General features: G+C 29.6%; 1 protein-coding gene across 2 annotated transcripts; it reads left to right on the top strand.

Annotated features, from left to right (window-relative positions):
• The first annotated feature begins 517 nt into the window (after positions 1-517).
• On the top strand, positions 518-25870 carry LOC145184312 (FAD-dependent oxidoreductase domain-containing protein 2-like). 2 transcript variants are annotated; one of them, XM_090092902.1, is made up of 22 exons: positions 518-642; positions 11158-11257; positions 13933-14004; positions 14139-14201; positions 15585-15700; positions 15864-16009; positions 16756-16813; positions 17705-17771; positions 18008-18122; positions 18574-18632; positions 18982-19071; positions 19244-19302; positions 19654-19768; positions 19915-19986; positions 21174-21289; positions 21747-21792; positions 21891-21953; positions 24420-24492; positions 24691-24864; positions 25160-25256; positions 25460-25514; positions 25686-25870. In XM_090092902.1, exons 2-22 carry the CDS (start codon positions 11164-11166, stop codon positions 25745-25747), a joined length of 1812 nt encoding a protein of 603 aa, XP_089949028.1. In that variant the 5' UTR covers positions 518-642; positions 11158-11163; the 3' UTR covers positions 25748-25870. The 2 variants fall into 2 exon arrangements, with proteins under 2 accessions (XP_089949028.1, XP_089949029.1); XM_090092903.1 differs by lacking the exons at positions 518-642; positions 16756-16813 and having other exon boundaries at positions 11135-11257.
• Positions 25871-26257: the final 387 nt, after the last annotated feature.

Below are 26257 nucleotides of genomic sequence, written 5' to 3'. Positions count from 1 at the left end.
TTAGTTAAATTTAAGTGCTGTTGAAGAAGTTAGAAGTTTTTAGAAGAAAATCTAGGCATTTTTATTGGACTAAAAAAGTTTTTCTACCTCCATGCAATCTTTTTTTAAATCACAAAAACACAACAATTTTTTGTGCTTCATTACGCAAAAGTATGTAAAAACAAGCTACTTTAAAAAAATTTCATCCAGTGAGTTGTTGTTGCTGAACCCCCGGACCAATAAGTAATCTATTGTGTGAAATATATATGAACTAGTTTTTGGATCACGTTTATGCAAAAGTTAATCAAACTATATTATCATGTAAAAGGATAAAACCAAGTTCTAACGAAAACGTTGATTTTATATATATATATATATATATATATATATATATATATATATATATATATATATATATAGAGAGAGAGAGAGAGAGAGAGAGAGAGAGAGAGAGATTTGTAATATTTTTGTCAGATTGATTGAAGATTTTTATGAAAAAAATGACAAGATAATTTTTGGGAGATTTTTAGTTTTTTCAAGTGACTTTTGATTGGATATTATTATCTGTATTTATATATATTAAAAGGATTTGTAAACATTTAAAGAATATACTTGAGCTAAATATTTGAGAGCATTTATGAAGTGGAACGAGAAGAATCATTAGTAAGTATCATTATCATTTTATCAATACTTTGATTAAGGAATAATTATGCTGTTATCAACTGTATTAAAATTTTGTTTTTAAGCTTTGCATAAATATAAAGTTTTAGAAGTTTAGGAGTCTACCGTTACGCAAACCATACAAAAACCATACACGAACCATACACAAACCATACACGAACCACAAATTTCCGCACAAGATTGAAGGCAACCCAACACCCCCAACACTTTAACATAACCCTGCTAAGCAAAAAATCGCGCTCACAAATCACCACACTAACCACTATAACCGCGTTACTCATAAACAAAAATTTTCGTCCTCATCATAGATATGTGAGCAGAGCAGTTGGGATGCGGTGGGCAAGATGGACATTTTTTCAGGGCCCCGATTTAAAAGAGGCCTCAGACCATTGAGCACATAGTTATGTTAAAATAACTGGGTTATACTCACGTTGTCACACTCCTCTCCAAAGAGGTCCCGTGTAGGCGTTATATTATGTGCTTTCTAATTTGGTACAACATTTATCACCAATTTAAGCATGTGAAACTTCTGGAAAGTCCAAATGTCTCTGGAAATACTTCAAAGAGAAACAGAAGGTGTAAGAAAGTACCTCATATGCTTCGCAGAGTATGACCTTTCTTCCTGTCAGATAGATGCTGTGAAAATTACAGGGGAACTAGATATATAGAAAAAGCTTTCTGAGAAAAGGACTAGAAAAACACCAAGATGTTTTTATTCTAAGCCAGCAGAAGAAGAAACATTGCACAGTCCAGATGAGGTATTCAGAAGACAATTCTTTCTTCCATAAGTAGACACAGCCCTAAAAAATCTCAACAATCCCTTTGCAAAAATGGAAGATGCTTATGGATTGTATAGTTTTCTCTTCTCCGTGAAAAACATGAGACAAACAGTAAAGAAAAAAAAACTGCAAGAGAGGTGCAGAATGCCTGAAAAAGAAGTTCAAGGCATTGAAGCAGACGACTTAGCTTAGGAAGCCGATTCAGCTTTCTTGACCTTTCCGGACCATGCCTCTCCCCGTCCACAAGACAGACTAAACTACTTATAAAGTTTCTTAAATGGTACTGCAATTTCAGCATCGCAAGTCATAACTGAGATTACACATGTCACAAAGAAGCTCAGAAGACTGGCTCTGATTTCAATTAAAAGAAATGTTCTCAGGTCTTTGAACATGTTAGATCTAGTAGTTGCGTTTGTCTATGGTAAAGATTGCAAACTTTTTGTAGAACAGGCGTTTGAGAAAAATCAACTGTGTTCACAGTTGTTCATTAGCATTGTTAAGGTTTGTTTATATTGGTTTTTGAAATGCAACGTGGTTCTGATGTTCAAATCTTGCTATTGAACAGTTATTTTTTAAAGTTCTATAGTTTACTAATCATAACCAATAGTTTCAGCCTGATAATCACCACCAATAGTTTCAAAACATAATATTATGCATGTGTGATAGCATATCCACATCATGTTATGCATGTATGATAAATTGTAATCCTGTTTTGTAAACGAGTTTTAAAAAATCAATACTTACCCCACCGCCCCCACCTGACTCCGCTACCGTGTGCTGGACAGATATACAATAGCAAGGAGTAGCAAACAAATGTACGTAATTCAACCTGAAGTCCTCAACAAATTGTAAATCATTCACTTAGTCTACATCAATTAGAGTTGAACAAAACAACTCTGCATGTGTTTAGACCAATGAACAAAAGATTCCAGATAGCTTCAATAGGTGAAATAGCAGTTTCGATTAAAAACATCGATTAAACACGACAATGAATCACACGGAAAGAGCAAATAGTTCTTTAAGGTAAAACACCAAATGTTTTTATGAACTTGTCAACAACTAGATAAGCCGTCAGAGCCAATTTCATTGATAAAAATATGAGAAATGTCCGGATCTTTTTAATTTGGGGAGCAATTTTTATAAAAAAACACACTTTTACTTGACCTAAAAAGCGCGTTGAAACGCGAAATATTTCAGTTTTGGTTATATTTTATTAATGGTTTACTAATTGGAAATATTGATGAATGCCGCCTCTGGATTTTATTGGACTTGTGTTTTTTTTTATGGGTCTTTTTGAAACTTTTTTGTACTTAATACCTTGGGATTACGCGTCAACTTAATACCTTGGGATTACGCGTCAACTTAATACCTTGGGATTACGCGTCAACTTAATACCTTGGGATTTGCTTAACGCGTAATCTAGGAATTGTGGCAATGTGTAGGCGGGCGTAAAGATAATTTTGTTGTAGCGTTGTAATGACACTTGTATTTGCTTATACATTTTAATTTGGTAGGAATGGCAACAATCGATCGCAAAATGGTTGTAGAAAAATTAGACGTGGAAACATTGAGGGGCGGGGGGGGGGGTTTGGTTAGTGGATGAAGAATTCAGCAGCGATGTAGAAGCTGAGTTTGCTGCAGTTGCAAAAAAAAGCCCGAACCGTGGATATTGTCGTGGAAATTAAGAGGATATCCGCTTAAAAATAACAAAAGAAAAATGTCAGTTTTTTTTGAGAGTTTTGACTTTTTATTTTTAGGGTTAAAAGTAGTGTGGACTTTCGATTTCAAATGTTCAAAAATATCAACAAAAATGTGCGTATCAGTTATTTATATGATGGTAGTCAAAAGCGTTTTCCTTAGAAACAACCGTAGCAACAAATTTGTTTTCCGTTTTTCTCCATATACAAATACTTTTTTTTAAAAAGTTACAAAGCTTTAGATTCTGAATTTGTAAAGTAATACCAAACATCAAACACGGAAACAGAGGTAAATCCATTTGCAAGAATTTGAGGTACACGCAATTATTAGAAGATGGTGTTTCTCAAAGTTTAATTATTGCTGAAAACATAAACTAGAAAAAAGTTCCATGATTGTGTTTGATTAAAAATAAAAAAAACCATGGTTGAAATGAAACCTTTTTTCTTCCGATGTTTGGAGAATGAAACGTTCATATAGTGGTTGGTAATAACTAATGCATTTAATGTGTCTTACACTTCAACATTGCATTTAATTATATTTTACATATTTGCATATTAAAAAAAAAGCTGGCCATGTTTTCTAAAGCTAATTGAACTTTTATTTATACTTTTATCAAAAAAATGCGAATGTAGTAACAAGTTTGCATTTACTTTTGACCGACTGGTTGACTATTGCAAAAGTGGCTTGAAAAAAAAAACTTATGGTATTTGGTTAAGAAGGAGTAAAATGTAAGAAAGAAAGTTATAACAAGTAATTCATTATTGCAAGCATTGTGGTTGCAAGCATTGTGGCATTATTGCAAGCATTGTGGTTAACTTGCCTAAACATACCTATATAACAGCATGCAAAGCTTTGTAGCTTTTTAAAAAAAGTATATGTATATGGGGAAAAACGGAAAACAACGTTGTTGCTACGGTTGTTTCTAAGGAAAACGCTTTTGGCTACCATCATAAAAATAACTGATGCACACTTTTTTGTTGATATTGTGAGAGCGGCGTTTTTATATAAATCAAATTAAATTATCTTTTTGTTTATTTGTAGTGTAATGATGTAAGGGATTAGGTATTTAAGGAGATATGGGTCTAGGAATATGTTGAAGGTAAATGGAGTTTGGGGATTACTTTATTAGGAAAGAGCGAGGTTTGGGGATAGCTTGGTTAGGAATGGGCAAGGTTTAATCGTTAAAGGGTAAGCTTGTGTTTGCCGTCCTCAGTATAATTTATTATACAATATATTTCAATAAAAGTTTTATTAGTGTGTAATGGTTAGCAATCTTATATTTATTACGTTTACAAAGTACAAATAATATTCTCTTGCTCTACTCGTAGTGTGTGATGCTTCTTTTTTGTTCTTCTTTTTCTATACGAATATCTCTTCTTTATTTGAAACTTCTGATTATTCTTCTTTAATCAATATTTCTTCTGATTTCTATTTAATTCTTTACTTCTTCTGATAATCAAAAATTTCTTCTTCTTTTTCTTTTTTTATTCACTTATAAAACTGCTTGTTCATCAAAGTATTTTTCAATCGCTAAAATTCTCTCTCTTTAAAATTCTTCTTAAAGACTTTCTTTAAAAACTTTCTGTTACTTCTCTATAAAACTCCATCTTTCTTCTTTTAAAAAACTCTTCTCCAAACCGTAAGACTCTTTTTTTTTTTTTTAGCTTTTATAGTTTTTGCTTGTTTTCCGGTTGCGATACCTTTTCATTTATTTATATGGTAGGTTGATGAGTCTTCGTATTTACTTCTTTTCCCAGATGTATTTAACTTTTCTTCTTTCCGTTTTATCATTTACTTACGTGAAAGATTGATGAATCATTGTGCGTAAGTCCTCTCCTGGTTGTTATTTTTAACTTTTCCACACTACTTAAACCTTAAAACATGAAAAGTCAACCCTCTCAAAAAAAACTTACATTTTTTTTGCTATTTTAAGCGAATGTGCTTCGGCATCTTCATACATTTCTTCTCGTGTAACCGGTCTGGAGCTCATGACTTTAAAATTCACACCGCCATTGTCCTCAGCGTCATTTTCAATATCAATAACGATCTCGTCCTCACCTTCATCACCATCGCTTTCTGTCGAAATAACGTTACTCTCGCAAACATTGTATGCCACCTCTGACTCTTCGTCGTCACTAATCACAATCATTTCTCAATCTTCTTCAACCAAATCTGGTGAGCAGCATTGCAAGCACTTCTATATCCACGATTCGGACTTTTTTGCAACTGCAAAGCAACCTCAGCTTCCACATTGCTGTCGAATTCTTCATCTACTAACTAGAATCCGTCCCGCCAATTTTTCCACGTCCAATTTTTCTACAACCACTTTGCGATCCATTCTTGCCATTCCTGCCAAATCAAAATGCATAATACAAGTGTCATTACAACGCTACTACAAATTATTATCTTTACTCCCGCCTACAGATTGCCACAATTCCCGGATTTGGTGTCATGCAAATCCTAAGGTAAAAGTTTGACGCGTTGTCCTAAGGTATTAGCTACAAAAAAATTTTTAAAAAAGACATAAAAAAAAACACGAGCCCAACAAAATCCAGAGGGGGCACCTACACACCGATATTTCCAACTACTAATCCATCCACAAAAAAGAAACCAAGTGATAAACAGCGGAACGAAAGAATGATATTGTTTTCGAGCCTAATGAAAAGACAATCTTACTTGTTTAATTCTCGTTTGTTAATGAACTTTGGTTGGTGGATTACATTTTCATTGGTTCTTTATAACGTTTTAAAACGTTAAAAATCTACTACGTAATCATAAAAAGCTATTGCGAACTAATCGAAGACACTTTCGATATAGTAGAAGATGTACCGACGTGCAAAAAATTGGACGTGGAAAATTTGGGGTTTTATGTGATTCTGCATCCTCTTATTGTATAAACCTGCAACCATAAACTGGTAGAGTAAATGAAGTGTGGGAAACAGGGTACATGAGTGGTTTTCAAACTAACAGATCGTTTAAATGGAATAGCAGACAATTTTTTCATAATATTGATCTTGCACTGCTTTGCTAGGATGAAAATGATTTACACTGGCACCATAAAAAAGATAAAGGAGAAATTCTTTACAGTTTATGGACAGGCTCACAGAGATTAGTGAATTCTAGTATTTTTAGTTTTCAAAACGACTCCACATTTATTTCTAAGTCCATAAGAAAAATAAAGCTTTCATATTAAAGAATGGTTCGACGATAGGTCAGTTACCCAAAGAACTTTCTTTGCTTTGCTAAATTTTTACTTGTATACAAATGTATAGTTCATTTCATAATCGTTTTCAAGGTGAATTAGAAATTAGGGGAGAACCTCAATGAATGGGAAAGTTTAAGCAAAATGCTTTTTAAACGTAGATAAAATTGTTTAATATATATATTAAAATATGTTTGATAACCACCGACTCTTGCTCAATGATATAGTGAAATAAAAAAATTGGATTTGCATTTGACTATCGGTAAAAAGAGAGTTTTATTGGAGCATGACATTTTTCCCATTCATTAAGTATGTCTCATTGAATGGGACAAACATAAAAGAATTAAAATTAAACGTGTTTAATTCAACTTTCAATCTTTTCTCAAATTAATTTATTGATTGTAAATGTAGTGAAATATATAGATACATACATAAAGACTGCACAAAAAATATTTTTAACTTTTAATTTTTTAACTCTAATTAAATTTCAATTAAAGAAGAACTTTCTCATTTTAGAATATTATATTTAGTGATTTTTATTTTAGTAAAAAATTGCAGTGTAAGAGTGTGTAAATACTAGGGATTGCAATCCCGGAGGTCTTTTTCAATCCCGGGGTTTCGGGATTGAAAAATATCAATCCCGGGATCCCGGGATTAATCCCGGGATTGAAAAGCAGATACAACATCTATACAGTATTAAGTAGAATAAAAACATTACATTTAAGTAAAAATATATTTATTAAATGAATTTAATTTAACATGTTATTTAAATTTCAGAAGTTAATTAATGTTAAAAAATTATGTTAGAGATAAGGAGATATGTTATGTTTTTTGTGCTTCGAAATGTGACTTCAGGAAGCATAACGCGTCTAAAGTTTCATCGCCCAAACGGTTACAAAATTTTGTATTGAACAGTCCAGCGGAAGAAAATGCCCGCTCAGCCTCGACACTTGTCGGTTTCACGGTCATTAGAAAAGAAAAAACTCTTTCTAAATAATCGCCACGTGTACCCCCATTTTCAAGTAGTGTGATTTCTTTTTGAATTTTCGATGACAATGTTTCACGTCTAATTGATTGTATTGGTGATTGTCCTTCTTTAATTACACGATCGAGTGTTATTAAAGAAGGACGTTCACCAATACAATCTTTTCTCTTCTTTAATAACACGATCAAGCTCCTCTTCAATACTTAAAGTATTACTTTAAGACTTAGGTACCATTTCAGGTTCCTCAATCAAATCCAGCATGTCAGACTCAACTGATGCTCTTACTAGAGCAGGATTGGAAGCATTTAATCTATCCATCAATTCTACCGAAAGTTTTCGACATTTAAATGAAGAAGGCACTGTAATTATTCCTTCATCGACTTCAACGGAGTTACGACCGTCATGCAGGTATTGCAGAAGTCCACTCATATCGGCTCGGCGTTCATGCATGTGAGTCATTAAAGCTCAACGCATTTCTTTGCTTGTAAATAGGCTAGAGTCTCGACGACATATTGCTTCAACCATTACTTTAATGGGAACTAAAGTTGTAATAGTCTCTGATAATAATGTCACTTCATCATGTGACAGAGCTATAGAATTATCTTGCACTAGGTAAATATCAATTAATGATTTTTGTATATAATATTTTACTTTGTAAAATCGTTTAAGCATTAACAGAAGGCTGCTCCACCATATCTTGCAGTCCATTATTAAAGACAGCTGTTTTCCAAATTTAGCCTTAATATATTTTTGTAAGATGTCGTTCTTGGTAGATGATCGTCTAAATTTTAGCATTAGTTTGCGTACTTTTTTAATGACTGGCCCATAATGAACTTCATTTAGTTCAATTTTAGGTCTTACATTTTCATGATTGTAGTCCAACAAATCTTCCTCAATGTCCTCATTCTCGGATGAATCACTGTCAGAAAATTCATTGTTAAAATCTGGATGATTTGCATCGAATTCTCTTTTTTTATAAAGAACATTAATTACAGCAAGTTGTATGCCATGAGCTAAACATAATTGTTGGTTATTAGGCAGCAACCTGCCAACTTTTTTCATAACACTAGCTCTGTCGGTCATTATAGCCACAATGTCGCTGTTTAGATCAAGACTATGGTTTTTAAGTCTTTTTTCTAATAGTTCAATGCACTTTTCTGGTATTGAATCTGTTATACACACTAAACCTAAACTCCAGAACAGAGAGTTTTGTCCATGAACGTTAATATTCATGTAGCGACGATTTCGAAGTGACGTCCATCCATCAAAAGGCAAAGAAAATCTCTCCCCCACACAGAATTCCGTTTTCTTGCGCACTTCAATTTGATGAACTAAACCAACCAAACCTAATCTTATTTTTTTCCTGCACTCTACTGCATGATTACAAATTGTGTTTACTGACATTGGTAGACTTCTGAATCCCATAGCAGTTAGAGCGACACGTAAGTCTGTTGAAGAACAAATCACATTAAATGAAAGCCCGTCAGACGACGTTAAACGAGCAAGTGTAGCACAAAGTGTTTTATCTTCCCTTTCATAAATCGAAAAGTATTCTGTTAGTGGCTTAGATTTCTTTTTTGGTGGTTTATTTGATGTGCATTCTCTGGTAATATGAGGTTGGGTTGGAATTTCGACCTTCACATTATGCACCGACAACATGTGTGTATGAAGTCCTTTTGTTGAGCCACCACCAACTTTTAAAATTTTCTTGCAGTTTGGCAATTTACACATCGCTGTTTGGCCTTTTTCATCCCGTAGAAAATATTTCCAAACAGCTGAGTTACTTTTAATTGTAAAATCAAAATACGACATGCTGATTTAATTTTTAATTTTAAGATTCTATCTTATAAGAAAAGCGCTTTTCTTCAGTTTGAAAAAACTGACAATACTAAATAAGCTATTAAAAATTATTAATAATAGTAACTAAGGTATTAAAAAATTTAACTAATTTAACGCGAATATTTTAAAAGTGTTTACATAAATAACTTTTTACAACGTAAATTTGTATTACATAACGAATTATTATAAAATAAATATAAACCGCAATATAAAATGATACAAAGTCTGGGTATCGCAAGCAAGCATATTATAATAATATTTTTCATTGCTTACAAATCTATTATTTAAATCAGATTGTAATCAATTTTTAAATAGTGTATATGCTAACCAACATGACATAGTGCGAAGATTTTCTCTTTGTTTTTCTCTCAATCAATCCTTTTCGATATCGTATTTTATTATACAACTGAAAATAGAATACTTTTTACATTTTTATAATTAATAAAAATTATTTTATTGATACGCAAAACTGTTGTTATTTTTATATATTCTTTCATAACGCTATGTTTTTTTTTGATCTTATAGGAAATCCCGGGATTGTTTAACATCAATCCCGGGATTTCGGAATTATAAAAAAGGCCGGGATCCCGGGATTTCGGGATCCCGGGATTGCAATCGCTAAATAATACCCATTACCCATGGGGGTAAAAGTGAGGGACTGCAGCATCTCCCTGCTGAGTTGTAAATAATACCTTATTAAATTCATTCAATAAGTAGTATTTTGTCCCGTTCGATATGCGCATCACTTTATCCAAAAATGATTAGTCACACCAAAAACATCATTATTTAAGCTTGAATGTTTTTATCCAAAATATAAAAATGGGGTTTTACATAGGAGAAGAAATTTTTTAAAAGATTTAGCTAAAAGTCTTCTTTCAAAAAAAGTTGCAAAGAGCAATCTTCTACACCTACAGTAACCAGCTCGATCCATGCAACGACTACAGATTAAAAGATGTTATATATGCCCTCGTGTAAGTGACAGAAAAACTCGCTTGCAATGTATTTCATGAAATTATTCACTTTGCAAGGCTCATAGCAAAATTGTATGTAACAGTTGTTTAGGAGGAAAATATTTTAATGTTTTTTTTTTGTATTTTTTTTTTAATTTACAAAAAAATAATTGTTGATGTTAGATAAACTTTAGTAAAGATAAAAAGATGCAAAAAATTAATTTTTGAGTTGAGGTAGTTTAACAAACCAGCCTTCCTTAACATAGCTTTTTTTCCCCTTCCTTTAAGGGTTAAATAAATTAATGCATATCTTTCTAGAGAGAAAGAGCATCGGGTAAAATTTATACCTATCTATCGTTTCTCCTTTTATGGTAAATCAAGAATTTTCCAAGAATAAAAAAACAAGCCGAAAGAACGATATCGTATAATGCACAATTCACTTTCGGAACCTATTACTGAAAATCTAAAAAGGTTATATGTACCATCCGAACAATTGAAACATGTCCGGAAATCATGCGGATTATGTTCCGTTGCTTTTTTGCGCACGAGTGAAGATCATGAGTTGCATGCGTGCAAAATTATCGGGCGAGGAATAATTGTTTTCTAATTTATGGTTAATGTAATAATAATTATACTTATATTTAAACAATACTGTGACATAATTAATTTTTAATGTAATCTATTACATAATATGTAAAATTATGTAAAAGTACACTTTTATATTATTGTATGTGTGTGTGTGCGTCTATATATATATATATATATATATATATATATATATATATATATATATATATATATATATATATATATATATATATATATATATATATATATATATATATATATATATATATATATATATATATATATATATACATATATACATATATATATATATATATATATATATACATATATATATATATATATATATATATATATATATATATATATATATATATATATATATATATATATATATATATATATATATATATATATATATAATCTAATTTTTAGCAAGTATAATCTAATTTTTAGCAAGTCATGGCAGGGATAATTTTCTTAGTTAGTTTGATTTACATTGGGTTGGTCTCTTGTGATTCAAAAGACTACTGTGTTATTGGGGCTGGCCCATCTGGTAAGCTGTCATAACCACTAAGCAATTGTTGTTTATTTGTAAATAAAAATTCTGCATATCACCAAAAGTATAAATGAAGTGAAAAAGTAGTTTTAGTCTATGAAATAAAAATTTTGAAATTATATACACACATTCATTTTGTGCAATAGATCCCTAATTATAACTACTTTCCTATTTCTTTCTTTTGTAAGCCAGCTACACATAACTTACTAGGAGAAGTAGAGAAAATAAATTCCATGTAGTAACAGTGTTCAATGTCTAGTAAAAAAAAAAAAAAGCTGAAGAAGAAAAATTAGCTCTTAAAAGCTATTTAAAAGGACTTTTGTATGATTAAAAATGGATGGATGCACATAATTTAGAACAAATTATTTTTATCAGGATTAATAGCCTAAATAAAAAACCTTGTACACATACAATAATAGTAAGGCATACTAAATCACTTTATCATTCTATTAACAATATGCTTGAAATTCAGAAGCTCTCAAGATTTAAGTCCTGGAATAGTTTTTCAAGGAATGGAAGATTCTTCTCTCTTTCTTCTCTAATAAATATATGGCAACATAGCTTAAGGTATTAGAAATTTAATGCAAAGAAGAGAAGAAATTTTATTTAATAGAATAAAGTATGGCTTGGTGGTGCTTATCTACATCATATGTACAGATAGTTGGTTACAGACCAATAAAAAATTTAGATAACAAGTTTAGTCTTGAAAAGTTAATGAAAAAAACTCTGTGCAAACCATCAACACAAAATCAACTTACCAAAGTCATTAAAGCACATGGTGCCCCAACTCGATACTAAAAAGTCACAAAAACTAATTCCTTAAAGAAATTTTGATCTTAAAAACTTTGTTCTGATACTTATCTCTCTGGTGAACATTGCATACAACAATTGCTACATATTAAGTATATTACTAATTTAAATGAAATACAATAAAACTAAATGACTTAGGTTCATAGTAAAGACAATAAAGAAAAGCTTTAATTTTTTTAAAATACATATAAGCATGTAATGTATTTAACAAAGCTTAAAAAGTTAATACTGCACTTTATCATAGTCTTCATACTTTTTATAGTTCTTACTCTTAGGGTACATTAGAGTTTAGAGCAAAAATGCATAACTAAATTCTAAATACTATTAATAATTACGAATTACTGTTAGTAACTAATTGGACCTACCTCTAATGTTTCCATTTGTATTAAAACTAAAAACTAAATTCACTTTCAAAACTCAAAAGTTTCACCCATGGTCACCTTGCCTTATATTTTATTTTCAAAATTAAACTTCTTTTTATATTAATCCTTTTACTTTACTAGCAATATGCATAGTAGCTACTCTATTAGTAAATTGAAAATTTTTAAACTTTTTTTCTTGAAAAAATAGTTTTTAAAAAATTCAAAACTTACTCAGTTATATATAAGAGTTTGTAGATACTTAAAAAAAAAATGGCTTCAAGCAAATTTGGGGGCAATCCAACAATTATTCTTGCAACATTTCTTATAATTTAAATAAATTTTTTTATTGCATCTTGAACTGACATCTTTGAATGACAATCAAATGATTCATGTACTATCATGCATATCATACACTGATTCGACTAACTTCTTTGTTTTATCTGGATCAATTTGAGTCTAAACTTCTAGGAGCAAGATCTTAAGCTCTACTTTCTTTTTGAAAGATTGTGCGTCAGCTTTTTGATTGATATCTGGTCTTTCAGCCAGCCATCCAAGTATAACTCAATCTGCTTCTTGATGAAAAACTATTTTGCTTTCTTTGGTATATGTTTGGAGTCATTGTCTTATTGAAAGATAAAATGTTTTTCTATTCACAGTTAATGAGTTAAAGCCAGAAGATTTTTATTAAGATTGTTGACATAAACGTCAGAATCCATAATTCCATCAGTGAATTTTTTTATTTCTTTTCAAGCCACCAATCCCCACATCATAAAATTGCACCCACCAAACTTTACTTTTCACAAGATTAAATTTTGATTTCACCAAACTTTGAGTCCACCAAACTTTCTTCCAGAATGATAACAGCATGTTTATATATTTCTTAGTAAATGCAAGTGTTTGATCTCAATTTTTGAAAGGCATGGTTTCTTTCATGGAGTTCTTGCTTTAAATTCTTTCATTTTTTAATCAATTTTGAGTAGTAAACAGGGTAAAGTAAAACAACCTCAGTTCTAAGTTCTTTTTTAAGAAAGTTGATAATTCTGGGTCATTTTTTACATCCAAATGCTTTTTACTTTTTAATTAAGTTGATGATGGTTCCTAATTCCATTCCAGTCGTTTCTTTAATCAATCCAAATGTTATACCTTGACTTGAACAAGTCAAGTTGCTTTGAGTTTGCAACCATTCCTAGGTTTTAACTCCCATTCTTGATGATATCAATTGCAAATCAAATAGCTTTGGAAAAAATGCCAGTTGATTACTAGCAGTTAATCATTGTTTGATTAACTTTGTTGATGTTTAGATAATTATCTTTTGTTTAGATAATAACACCCCTTAAGAAATCAGTAACTATATGTATTTATGTATGTATGTATGTATGTATGTATGTATGTATGTATGTATGTATGTATGTATGTATGTATGTATGTATGTATGTATGTATGTATGTATGTATGTAGGTTTGTATGAATGGATGAATGTATGTAGACACTTTTATTTAGGTTTGCAGATGGGATATTTCTTAGAGAGAGCAAATAGAGATTACATTATATTTGAAAGAGATACCAGTCCAGGTTTATAATTTTGGATTTATCATTCAAGAATATGAGATAAAATTATATTTATGCTATCCTAATTAACTATTAAAATTTATTTTGTAAATTTTTATGAATTTATTTTTTTAAAAATACTTTATAAACTTTTTTAGGTTGGTTTTATAAAGTGTATCCCCGTCATCGTAGGCTAATTTCAATTAATAAGAGATGGACAGGTGTGTTAAAATACTTAGAATAATGTTTAATTACAATTACTTTATTATTACTGTATAATGCTTTTAAAGCGTAATACTTAAAGTTTTATTAGCTAGCTTTGATGCTGAAGCAACAGCTAAACTAAATGTGGTTAAGGTGGTGTTTCTCCCAAACATTTACAGCTAAACTAAATGTGGTTAAGGTGGTGTTTCTCCCAAACATTTACAGCTAAACTAAATGTGGTTAAGGTGGTGTTTCTCCCAAACATTTACAGCTAAACTAAATGTGGTTAAGGTGGTGTTTCTCCCAAACATTTACAGCTAAACTAAATGTGGTTAAGGTGGTGTTTCTCCCAAACATTTACAGCTAAACTAAATGTGGTTAAGGTGGTGTTTCTCCCAAACATTTACAGCTAAACTAAATGTGGTTAAGGTGGTGTTTCTCCCAGTAGAAATAGTTTTTGCTCCTCTTGATTTCTAATGACTCTTTTTAATATCTGAAAATTCCTGCAAAACAACTTTCAAATTTTTTACTTTCCATTGGCCAACAATGTAGTTGTTATCAATGTCCCATGTTGGCCACTATTGTTTGTGTTGTGAAAAGTTAACAGGTGTGTTACAGAGTCAGCTGCTTCTAAGGCATTGTGCTGTTTAATGCAGTTCATTGAGAATGATCTGTTGTTGTAAATTGCAAGCCATACCAATACTCTGGTTTCAAATTTAGCTTTTTTGAGGTCTTGAGAAGCATTCTTGAGGTTACTGGAGTAACACCCATATTCCAAATAATTGTGGAGTTTGAGAAAGTAAAATAAGATTTTCCATCCAAAAAAAATCTTGTTAAAAAACTTTTGTATCTGCATTTAGGGGAAGTGACAGCTCTTTGCTGATCAGACTATTTTGCTAGTGATTCCCTATGATGGTATTTGATGTTTGTCTTTGTTTTTAACAATCTGTGTGGTTGAAGTTTTGGCTCCTTTTTTCAAAATAAGCAGCAAGCTGACTGACTTTACTTTTTGTCTTTTTTGTGCTTTTTCTTTTCAAAATATTTCTGTTTTGTTTTGTGTCTTTTAATTCTATAATATGCAGTTGGTTTTGGAAAGTTTTCCGCTTTAAAATGATAATGCGTAGTCAGTTTTCAGCATGAAATGTTATTTTTTAAAACTTGTACACACGTTTTCTAATATCTACCACTTTTGAACTTATTTTTGTAACTAAAAAACAATAACTTTTAACTAACACATTTTTTTTTGTAATTACATTTGTAATTATAGTTTTTGTCCAGTTTACATAAACTACAAAACAATTACATAAAAAACAAAACAGTTAGAGAACATAAGCCCTTTATGCTTTTTTTTATCATAAACATGATTTTATATGATTACTTGTTTATCAATGTTAATTTAGGAAAGACAAACAAAGAATTCAATCTTAGACACGACTGGAATTCACTACTGAGTGACAATGATAGCTTGCTGTTTACAAAATACTCAAAAGAATTCTTTCCACATGCTGATACTTTGGTTTGTATTTTGTGAGATTTGTTTTTTTCTGCTAAAAAAAACATCATTTGAATAAATGATTGAAATATAATTTTGTAAAACTTTTAAATCCTAAGTTATACATACATAGTTTTGTTTCATGCAGTGTATTTCCTTTTTTATATACTGTTTTTTTTTTTCCTAGGTGAAGTATCTTAAAGACTATGCAGAAACCCTCAAGCTAAAAGTGCAGTACAACACATACATTGTCAATGTTTCAAAAATAGATAATAAATATGTTTTGAAGGACAAAAAAAATGTCACATACAACTGCAAATGTCTTATAATCAGGTAACCAATTTGAGTTATGATAAAAATTGTTTTTGTATTACAGATTGATCAGATGAAAGTATTAAATAAAATCAGCCGGCATTCCAATAGGAAACAGCAGTTTGGTCAGTTTTTTCATTAATAAAACCGGTTTAAAGTAATCATGTTTGATATCATTTTAATGGGTTAAGAATGAAGTTTTGCTGCGTAGTTAGTGAATGATATCTGGGTTGTTTTAAAAAATGTCTAAAAAATATGCCTTTATTACATATTAGTTTCAATAAAATCTGCTTGCTGACGATAAAAAGATTAACACTCATATTGAGTCAAACAATATAACACAAAAATTTTTTAAAAAGAAAACAAACCTTTTTTTTATTTCAATATTTTTCCATGTCTGAAAAGCTTTAAAAATTGTCAGTAATTGGTCCTAATAATTTTGAGTTATTTGTTTGCTGAAAGTTTGCTAATTTCCTCATTATAGTTTATTATAACAAAATAAAATTAACTAACACAACAGCTACTGCTTGATACATCTATTAGAGAGATAATTCTATTAGAGAGATAATTCTAAAGTTTCTTGAGGAAAATGTTCTTGTTTTAATTAATTGCATATTATTTTTACTTAAAAGCATTTATATTATTTGAACAGAAAGAGAAAAAACTTCTCTTTAATGAACTACATAACAACATATAAATATACTTTAACAATAATAGAAAGTTATTAATTTAAGGAATGAAAGCTATTTGATTTTTTTTTGTTTTAGTACAGGTATATGGGTTGAGAATATTCCAAAAAATGTTAAAGGCTTAGAATTAACCGTGGTATATTTTGCTTATTTTATTATTAATTCTCAATACTAAATTCTCAATGCTAAATACAAAAATGAAATGTAACTTAAATATAAAAATGTATTTTAGTTAATTTTTATTTGTAATACTTTGATCATCTACAGTTAAATTTTGTAAGTTTGTGTAAAAAATTGTTTTTCTAAATATTAATAAATATTAGTTTAATATTTATTTGTTAACATTTGTAAAATGATAATAGATAGATATTAATTTGAGGGCTATTGTGAAAGGGCCCTCTATGAAATATTAAATATTTATCTTTTTCATGAACATTTTTTTCTTCAAAGTCAATCTCTTTTTTTTTTTTCAAAGTCAAAGTTTAGCTAAATAGATTTTTGATTAAAGCAGGAATAATGAATCACATATCTGTAGCTTATTTGTAAATTTACTATATCTAGTAATTTTTAAACAGACACTTAAAGACACTCAAAAACTTCTAATTCTAGTAAACAATAGTTTTTATTTTTGATGCTATGAATGTACTCTGTTTGGTCTTTTTATGTTTGGTAAAAGTTTTGTATTATATGGTGTACAAATGAATTTGTTATTAAAAAGTTGATTTCTCACACAAAGAAAGCACTTTGGTTTTTACAAAAATATGCTATCAGTTTTATGTATTAAAAGAGTCAGAATTTGATAAACAAACAAAAAAAGTATTTTTTTATAGTAAAAAAGTTTTTAGAAAATAAAGTTTTGCAATAAGTCAAACAAATTTTTTAATTTTTCAAAATTAGCTTTATTTAAATATTAAAGTATTTAAACTTGATATTAAATTTCCTGTAAATATGTTACTTGTTACATTGCCCAGATAAGCTTTTTTTGGCTTTTGTTTTTTGTTTGGTGCTATACAGATTTTTCTTTTAGGGATACCCAAATATGTCAATTGATCCTGATGATTATGAAGGACATAGTGTTCTCATTGTTGGAAGAGGTTTGATTTTTTTTATTTACTATTATTTTTTGGGTGTTTAAATAGGGAGTGGTTTTCTATATGAAATCTAGTTATTCTTTGGAACACTAATCTAGACACTAGATTAAAACAATTTAGAAAAAAAATTTTTTTTTTTTTTTTTTTTTTTTTAAGAAAACATTTACTATTTTGGAAAATAGTTAACTCTTTGATTATTTTCTTTTATTATTAACTTTTTGATTATTTTCTGTTACTAGGTAACTCTGCATTTGAGACTGCTCAAAATTTACAAGGTGCAACTAATGTCATCCATTTGATGTCTCGACACCGTGTACGATTTTCATGGGAAACACATTATGTTGGTGATGTAAGGTAGCTTGTTTCTGTTTTAGAATTTAAAAATGTTTTTAAATAACATAAATTTTCTGTACATTTTTTAAGTTTGCAGTCGTTATTTTTTCTCAGTACTGCTTTATTTTTTTATAATTAAAGTTTGGATATTTCTACTTCTATTCAGTCTGTATCCAGCCCTCTGGTTTTTGATGATTGTGATACATAAATTAACATAACTTTGCACTTATGAGCCAAAAAAAAAAATCATTCAGGCCTATAGCATTTAGCACAATTTATCAGTATTGAGCATCTTATTTAACTGAGTTTTTATTGTAAAATCAGCCATAAAAGTACTGATTTTACATTAAAGCTCAGTTGGAAATATATTAGTGATTCCAAGGGCTGCTTATGTTTGTGTATCCTATAACAGTATAGTTTAAAGTTGCTTAAATTTGTGTTTTTTTTTGTTTTTGTTTTTTTTAAAAAAAAGGGCTGTAAATGATAATGCCATTGATACATATCAATTGAAGTCTTTGGATGGACAGTTAGGTATAATTTTTATTTCTCAGTTTTCATATAATTTTATTAGATTCTGCAATTTCTGCAATTAAAGCTTGTTGTTAAAATCTTGTAAAAAGATTCCTTTTGAAATCAAGTTTTTGGCTACTACTTAAAAATAATATAGCCTGATAAAAATAATGTATATCCAAAGTTTTAAGTTATAATTGTAATACAATGACACAGTTTTCCAAAGATTTTCAGTATTTATATATACATTTTAAAAATATAACAAGATATAAGAAGTTGCATAATATATTTCAGTATACCAGCATTATTTTCAAACAAAATTGAAGTAGTTATTTTTTTTTGTATAAATTTTTGTAATACTTATTTGTAGAGGCAGATTTGTCTTCATTGCAGCTGAAAAAAGAAAATGGAAAAATTTACATGATGCTCAAGCCAAGTAATGATAGTGAAACTATTGTTCGTAAGTATGTCTTACATACACAAATATTCTACAAGCTTTGAAATAATGTTAGGTAGTTTAATTTTTTTGTAGCATATTTCATAAATTAGTTTCTAAGTTGTTCTATTACAAAGATTACAAGTTTTTTAATTATGTTTTGTGAGAAGTAATTCTTGAAACTGTTTCTTTCCAGCTGAGATCTTTGCATTGCGGCAAAGTTATGATACAGTTATTCGATGTACAGGATTTAAGGTTTTCTAATCAATTTTTATTTAATTTGGTGATTTAAACTTTTTTTTGTGCATTTAGTTAATTTATATTAATTTGGTAATTGACTTTTTTAATCAATTGCTTTGTATCTTCTTAACCAATTGCATACTTTGTGTAATTTAGCTAAATATTTGTTCTTTTAGTTCTGAAATATTAAATGAAAAATTGTTATCTAGATTAAAAAAGTTATGTAAAAAAAAATCTAGTAATTAAATTCCAATTATTAAGATTAAATACCTTAAAACCTAAATTAACCAACATAGTAGTCTCCATGTAGTTTGTCATCAAAGTCAGTTGTTAAAATTTTTAAATTGTTGGATTAATGTTTTTTAGTTTGATCGCTCAATATTTAGCAGAAATGTGAAACCAAATCTTTATGCTAAGAAGAAGAAGTTTCCTGAAATAACTGCAGCATATGAATCAACTGTATCAAAAGACATGTTTTTTAGTAAGAAAATTTTGTTCTGATAAATTTGAGATTAGTTCCTATACTTTATTCTGATTTGTTCTTCATCTTTTTTTGAAAATTTTTCTAGAAATTGCAAATTTTAATTCAAAATTTGTTATCAAGTGAAAAAACCTTTTTTCATTTAGCTGGTGTTACAACTCATTCTATTGATTTTCGGAAATCAGCAGGAGGTTTTATTCATGGTTTTCGATACACAGGTGGTATTTTTTGAATGTTGTTTAAAGCTCTTTTACCTATATTTAAAATAGAAAAATATTATTATTGTTTAAAATAATTACACTGGTCAACAAGTTTTTTGCTAACTTAAATTTGATGGTTGTCTTTTAACTAAATTCAATATTCCAATTCTGGCTTTCTTTTTCGTCTATCATATCAACTTTTTATTCTACTCGTGTTTTATGATTAAATGGAAAAAATTAAAATTTGTTGATTGTTTTATCAGGGTGCATTAATAAATGAAATAGGTTCAAAACATAAGTCATGCAGTAAATTGAACGATGAAATGAGCAATGAAATGCAGGATAACATCACATTTTTTTACATACAGTCATAATAAACATGTGACATTCATGGAGCAAATTTCTGCTTGCAAGAGTTTCTTGTGTGTTTCATGTCCAAACACTCTTGAATACTCCAACAGTAGTCTCCCATCATGTTTGTCTTTTTGTGTATTTTTGGCTCCCACCATATCATAGGGATGCCAAAGGTTTGTCTTTTCCTTATGCCTTTTGTTCATTGATATAAATTTTCAACACATGGTTTATATACATTATGTGGGGATCATGATTTATCCTGATCACCCAGTCTTACTATAAAGTAGGTCAAATGATAAATCCATGTTATTCAATGTTTTTGGGTGGGTAGTAAGGCATATTTATAAGTGTTCCTTTGACAACTCAATCCAATGATAGATGAGCTACGCTGTGGTTGACTGCTAAGCTTCTATTGGTAGGTTGATTTTGAAGGGAATAAAGTAATTGGTACCACCAAAAACTTCTAGTAAAGCAGCCAAAAAGGCTGAAAATGCTCATAAGCTACTGCTACTTTGGTAGAAGAATGCAGATCCCTGATATCCTCACTCACTGCAGGGTCAACTCAGACTGATCATAGTCTACAACCACAACACAAGCCCAACCACAAAACAATAAAAGGTTTCTGAACATAGGTAAGTATTAAAATAGATAAAAAATTTGATGTGATAGAAAAAAATTATTGACATATTTGAACTCAGAGACTCCTAATTACCTAGAAACAACTGTTAAATCCAAGTCAGCAAAAAAGAAAGTTTTTTTTTCTTGACCAGTTTTATGAAAGTTTTTTTTTTAATTTTTGAAAAAAAACTTTAACAATATTTTATTATGAAGAATATTATTAAATTTTCTAGTCCGTGCTTTGCATCAAATTCTTGAATGGCGCTACCATGGTGTTCGTTGGCCATCCCTAAAGTTACCAATCAAAGACCTTATGAATTTTCTAATCAAGCGCATAAATGAAGCCTCGGTAATTTGTAACATAAGAAATTTATGTTTACATTTCATGCTACAATGCTGCATGAATATAAATCATGCTAGGCATGGCTTCAATATGAATGAAATTTTTTTGAGAGATTAAAAAGTCTTAGAGAAGACTTTATTCTTGGTATTTAAAACTGAAAGATTTAGTTTACAATTTAGTCCAAGAGGAATCACTAGATAAGTGTGGTGGTATTTTGAAGTTATAGATATATTAGCTTTGGTTAGACATTTGAGACACAATCTGTGCAAAAGTTTTGGATCAGTTTTTTAGCTTGATAATGCCCTGAATTTCAAACTCCTAAAAGCATTTTTTTCTTTTTAACTTGTGGTTTTTAACATTTAAAAGTTTTTTTTTTTAGCTAGCTTTTTTTAATCAAATTAGATACAATATAGAATAGTTACACAGGGTTCTTCACTGATGCTGCAATATTTTTATTAATTAGGGGATATATCAAATGACGTCTTCCTTTTGTGATGTCATTGTTTTCCGTGAGTAAATTTTATGAAGTACTTTTTTTGACTATTTAAAAAATTGCTCAATTCCTCCATATTTAAAAACAAAATATTCTTGATGTAAATTTTTACAGGTGATGGAAAACAGTTTGAGTACTTTGAAGATCTACCAATAGGATTGCTATCAGATTTCAAAAGTATTTTCCTTTTACAATAATTATTTTTATCATATTTCTTACTTAAATTGATTTGTTGGTTTTATTTACAACATACTAATTAGTTATCATGTTAGTAACAGTTATTTTATGCAACCACAAATTTTGTAAAAATTCATTTTTTTGACAAAAATTTATTGTAGAATGAAAACTTGAAACCAAGCGAAAAAATTTCTTTAATAAAAATTTTCTAGAATTACCACATTTTTATTCAATATGTCCTCCTTCAGCATCAATCACACGCTTCAAGTCAACTCTGAACCTGGAACAGGTGGTCTGAATATAATCCTTGGGCATCTTGTCCCACTCCTTGATACCAGCCTTCAGGGAGTTGACACTGTTGTAGGGACATTGACAAGCCCTTCACTTCACATACACCTAGATTGAATAATCAAGAGGTGACAAGCCTGGAAATTCAGGGGGCATAACTCTTTTGACCAGTATTTTGGCAGGTTCTCCTGGAACAACCTCTAGGTCTTCTAGAATGTGGTGGTCTTCCATCCTGCTGGAACACAACATTGTCATCTGGAGAGTATTGGACATCAATCCAGAGTTTGATATGGCTCTCCAGGATTCAAATATACTCATTGGTGTCAACTTTCTGACCATATGAAGGCTGGAGGCATTCTGAGACCATTAGAAGTCAGGCCAAATATCATGTAAATTAGAGCATGTAAAATATACATTCGAAACCAAACATCCGGCATCCAGTTGATTTTTGGTTTTGAATATATACTTTACATGCTCTGATTTACATGATAACTAAATAATAACTAAATAATTTACTGATAACTGATTCTATCCAATCAGACACTCTGTAAATAATTTTAAAAAAATCACAGTTATAATAGAGTTGAAATAAATCTTTTGCGGATGAAAATGATATCTGGGACTGCCTGAACAGGTTGATGAAAAAAAACAAATGCTTGGCTTTGCTGTTTGAGACAAAATCAACAGTAAATAATTTCTCATCTAAGGATGGTCATTGGTCTCTTCTTAAGGAGGCTGAGAGGTTTCTTTAATCTTTCCAATATTTTTTTCTTTGACACTTATGGTGTGCTCAGTGACAGATTCTTTAGCCATTTTATTTATTAACTGTACTGGATTCCAAGAAATTCAATCCTTGACTACCTTAATCAACTGAGGAGTTTAGACTGACCTCTTCAAACCACTACCAGGCTTCCTCTTAACACAACCAGTCATTTGAAAACGCTTAATCATAGTGTAGACAGTACTCAGAGGCTTGTTTAGCATCTTGGCAATGTCTTTGGCGGGGTGCTGTTCATGGCAAAGTCAACTATTGCTTTATTTTTACTACTCATCTTCACTTTTTGGCTGTTTTTTTTTCATTTATTTTTATTTTCAAAGATTTTTGTATCAACAGTAACAAACTATGTGCATAAAAATAACAATGGAACATTTATTTTGAAATCACCAAACTTATGAAATTTGCAGTTGTATATGGCATTACATTTGTAACAGAAATACAATATTAGTTAAGTGTCATAACAGAAATAATGATAGGTTTTACATTTATCACAGAGACATGAAGCATGTCCACTCATTATCATATAAGGTGTTGAAATGCTATTAATAAGAATAAAATTGATTTTATTAAAAAATTACACATTTTTTACTAAATGATCAATTAAGAATAACTATTACAATCTAATGGTGATTGTTTTTTTATTGATATCCAATAACGTGGAAGTTTCTTCTAACTTTTTTCACTTGCCCTGCTATTTGTTTTTTTGTGTCAGCTATAGTTTATGTTTGAAGGATCTCAACATGTGTTTTATTATTTATCAAAAGAACATCCACTTTTAGCCTCTCCCTATACAATTTCCTGTAATTTTTGTAGTTTGTTTTTACTTCTCAGTACCTTGCAGAACAGTTTTACAGTAGGATTTGAGACATAGCATCTGTTTTAAGGCTCTATTTATAATTGATAGTTTAGATTTTTGACCATAGTGTTTTCAATACATTTTAAGAATTCTGGGATTGCTAACAAGGATGGTCTTCCAGGAATTACCATTTTCTCACCTGATATAATTTTTTCAGAAGATTTAACATTCTACTGACATTCTCCCTAAAATATTTTTCTATTGGAAACGTTTGCAAGTGTCTGTCTTTTATCTAAAACATTAATCTAAAAGTGCACAAATTTGTCAAACTATTTCAATTAAAATAAAAAGAAAAACTTCATAAAATCTAATCAAAGTTTAAGGAGAGGTTTTTATAATTCTTATTTATTTGTAACAACCAGAAAATATAATTTTGACTCACAACGTTTACATGATACTTTTACAAGATCATGCAGAAGATCATGTTGAAAATATCTTTTTTTTTCTTTTATTTAAACCATAAAATGATAGTTATTCACTGTTTATTTTCATTCCTTTTTTTTTTTACTATTATTTTAAATATATTTTATGTAACTTAATATAGGATACACTGGTAGTTCATTTGAAAGAGGAATTGTGGTGAGATTAGAATATGGAAAAAATTTCTCTGCTCCTGGGTGAGAACAGTTGTGTTTTTTTAAGAGATGAAGATTTACAATCTCCATCTTCAGTTTTTAATTCTTATATATTATAATATACATTGTGATATACTATCTACTGTAATAATGTAATACATTATGATAATGTATGTATTATTATAATATTTCATACAATTACATGAAATATGATACTTGACAGTTTTTTTTTGCGTTTAGCTCTGATCCCTTTAGAGAAGACCGCGCAACAGGTGAAGCACAAGAAGCTCACAGGTCTAATTTTCTTCATCCTGTTCTTTACTATTACGAAGGTAAAATTCCCGAACCAGTTGAAAATGTTCTACCAAAACCAAAGAGATTGCATCATATGGTTGAAGATTTTCTCACAGAATGGTTATTATGTTTTATTTTTTTATATATATTTTGATTTTTAAAATTTTTCTTTTTTCTTCAATAGATGTTATAAAATCATTAGGCTTCTGATACATAAAGCTCATGACATATTAAGCTCATGACAAATTATGCTTTTGACACATTGGGCTTCTGACAATAAAGCATTTAAAGCATTTAGTCCTTTTAACGCATTGTTTATCTTTTTCAAGTTGAGCAAAACCCAGAACGTTATTAATAATGCGTCCCCTTTTAATGTAAATTTTGCGTGTAATAAATTTTTTTTGACATTATTTAGGATTTCCCCGACTCTACACCTCTTACCACTGCGTTGGTTTCTGGAATATTGCACAGGAACTGATTTAAGACAATTTTATGCAGAATCGTGTTTTGAGGTAATTCAATTTATAATAGATAAACTTATCTATTACAAGATTGTCTTAACTTAAAAAAGTGTTCATGATTTTTAACTTCATTTTTTCCGAATTAATTCATTTGTCTATGATTTAATATTTGAATGAATCTTGTCTTTTAAAAGATGTTTTAACTAAAAATATTGTAAAGCAAATAAAAATTTGACTGATAAAATTCTCTTTAGCACGTAATGACAGGTATAGAAGCACCCACATATTGCCAAGAGGAATATTTAAAAGGTTTGATTTCTATTAATGCAATAAATTTAAATTTTTATATTTTGAAATAGACAAAATGTGAACAAATTTTAAAAAAAGACTTTGGTTTAGAGAAAATCTTTTTTTCTCGTACTTTTTTTTTTGAATTCGTAAATCTCATTTTCTTGTGTGGTCACTTTTGTTACTGTTTAGGATTTGGACTTCCTAATCCAGATAGAGTCGAGTTAGTAACTTCATTTCACGACAGCCTGTAACATTCAACAGTATTTTTTTTCTTTTTTTTTTATAGCGTTAAAAATTGTTCTGTAATTTTATTATTAATGAAAAAATGTAAGCGATTTTAATGCAGTTTCTATTACAAAGAAGTTAAAATAAAACTGGTTTAGTTTTTTGCTTTGGTATACACCCAATACACACTATTCAGTTTAAAAAAAAAAAAAAAAGGAAATCCAGCAAAGTGCGGCTTTTTTTAATTGGGGCTTTTAATCATGCACTCTTTTAACAGAAATAAACTTGCATGTAATTGAAAAGGGTATAGGGAATTTCAAAGTATATCTACCTATTTTAATTTTTAAATTTTATTTCTGAATAAATTTATAAACTTCACTTTTCACGTTTCAAAAACTCGTATTTAAGTGAAGTTTATTAATTTATTCAAAAATAAAAATTGAAAACTAAACATCTACAACGGAGAATTGAATCGACAAAAATCATCTGTTGGATTTATGGATTGCGAGTGGCGATGATAATACCACCCAGTGCTT

The sequence above is a fragment of the Hydra viridissima genome, unplaced genomic scaffold, assembly GCF_058129835.1.
Source record: "Hydra viridissima isolate aposymbiotic clone 2 unplaced genomic scaffold, HvirCarnegie_v1 scaffold_7, whole genome shotgun sequence".
Classification (NCBI taxonomy): Eukaryota; Metazoa; Cnidaria; class Hydrozoa; order Anthoathecata; family Hydridae; genus Hydra; species Hydra viridissima.
Note: the sequence above shows the minus strand (reverse complement) of the source record. Positions and strands in the feature narration are given on the sequence as shown.

Coding starts and splice junctions, on each gene's coding strand:
- LOC145184312 (XM_090092902.1), top strand. CDS start 11,164: ATGGCAGGGATAATTTTCTTAGTTAGTTTGATTTACATTGGGTTGGTC. Junction 19,072..19,243: donor TGATAGTGAAACTATTGTTC/GTAAGTATGTCT, acceptor GTTTCTTTCCAG/CTGAGATCTTTGCATTGCGG. Junction 19,769..19,914: donor ATCAAAAGACATGTTTTTTA/GTAAGAAAATTT, acceptor TTTTTCATTTAG/CTGGTGTTACAACTCATTCT.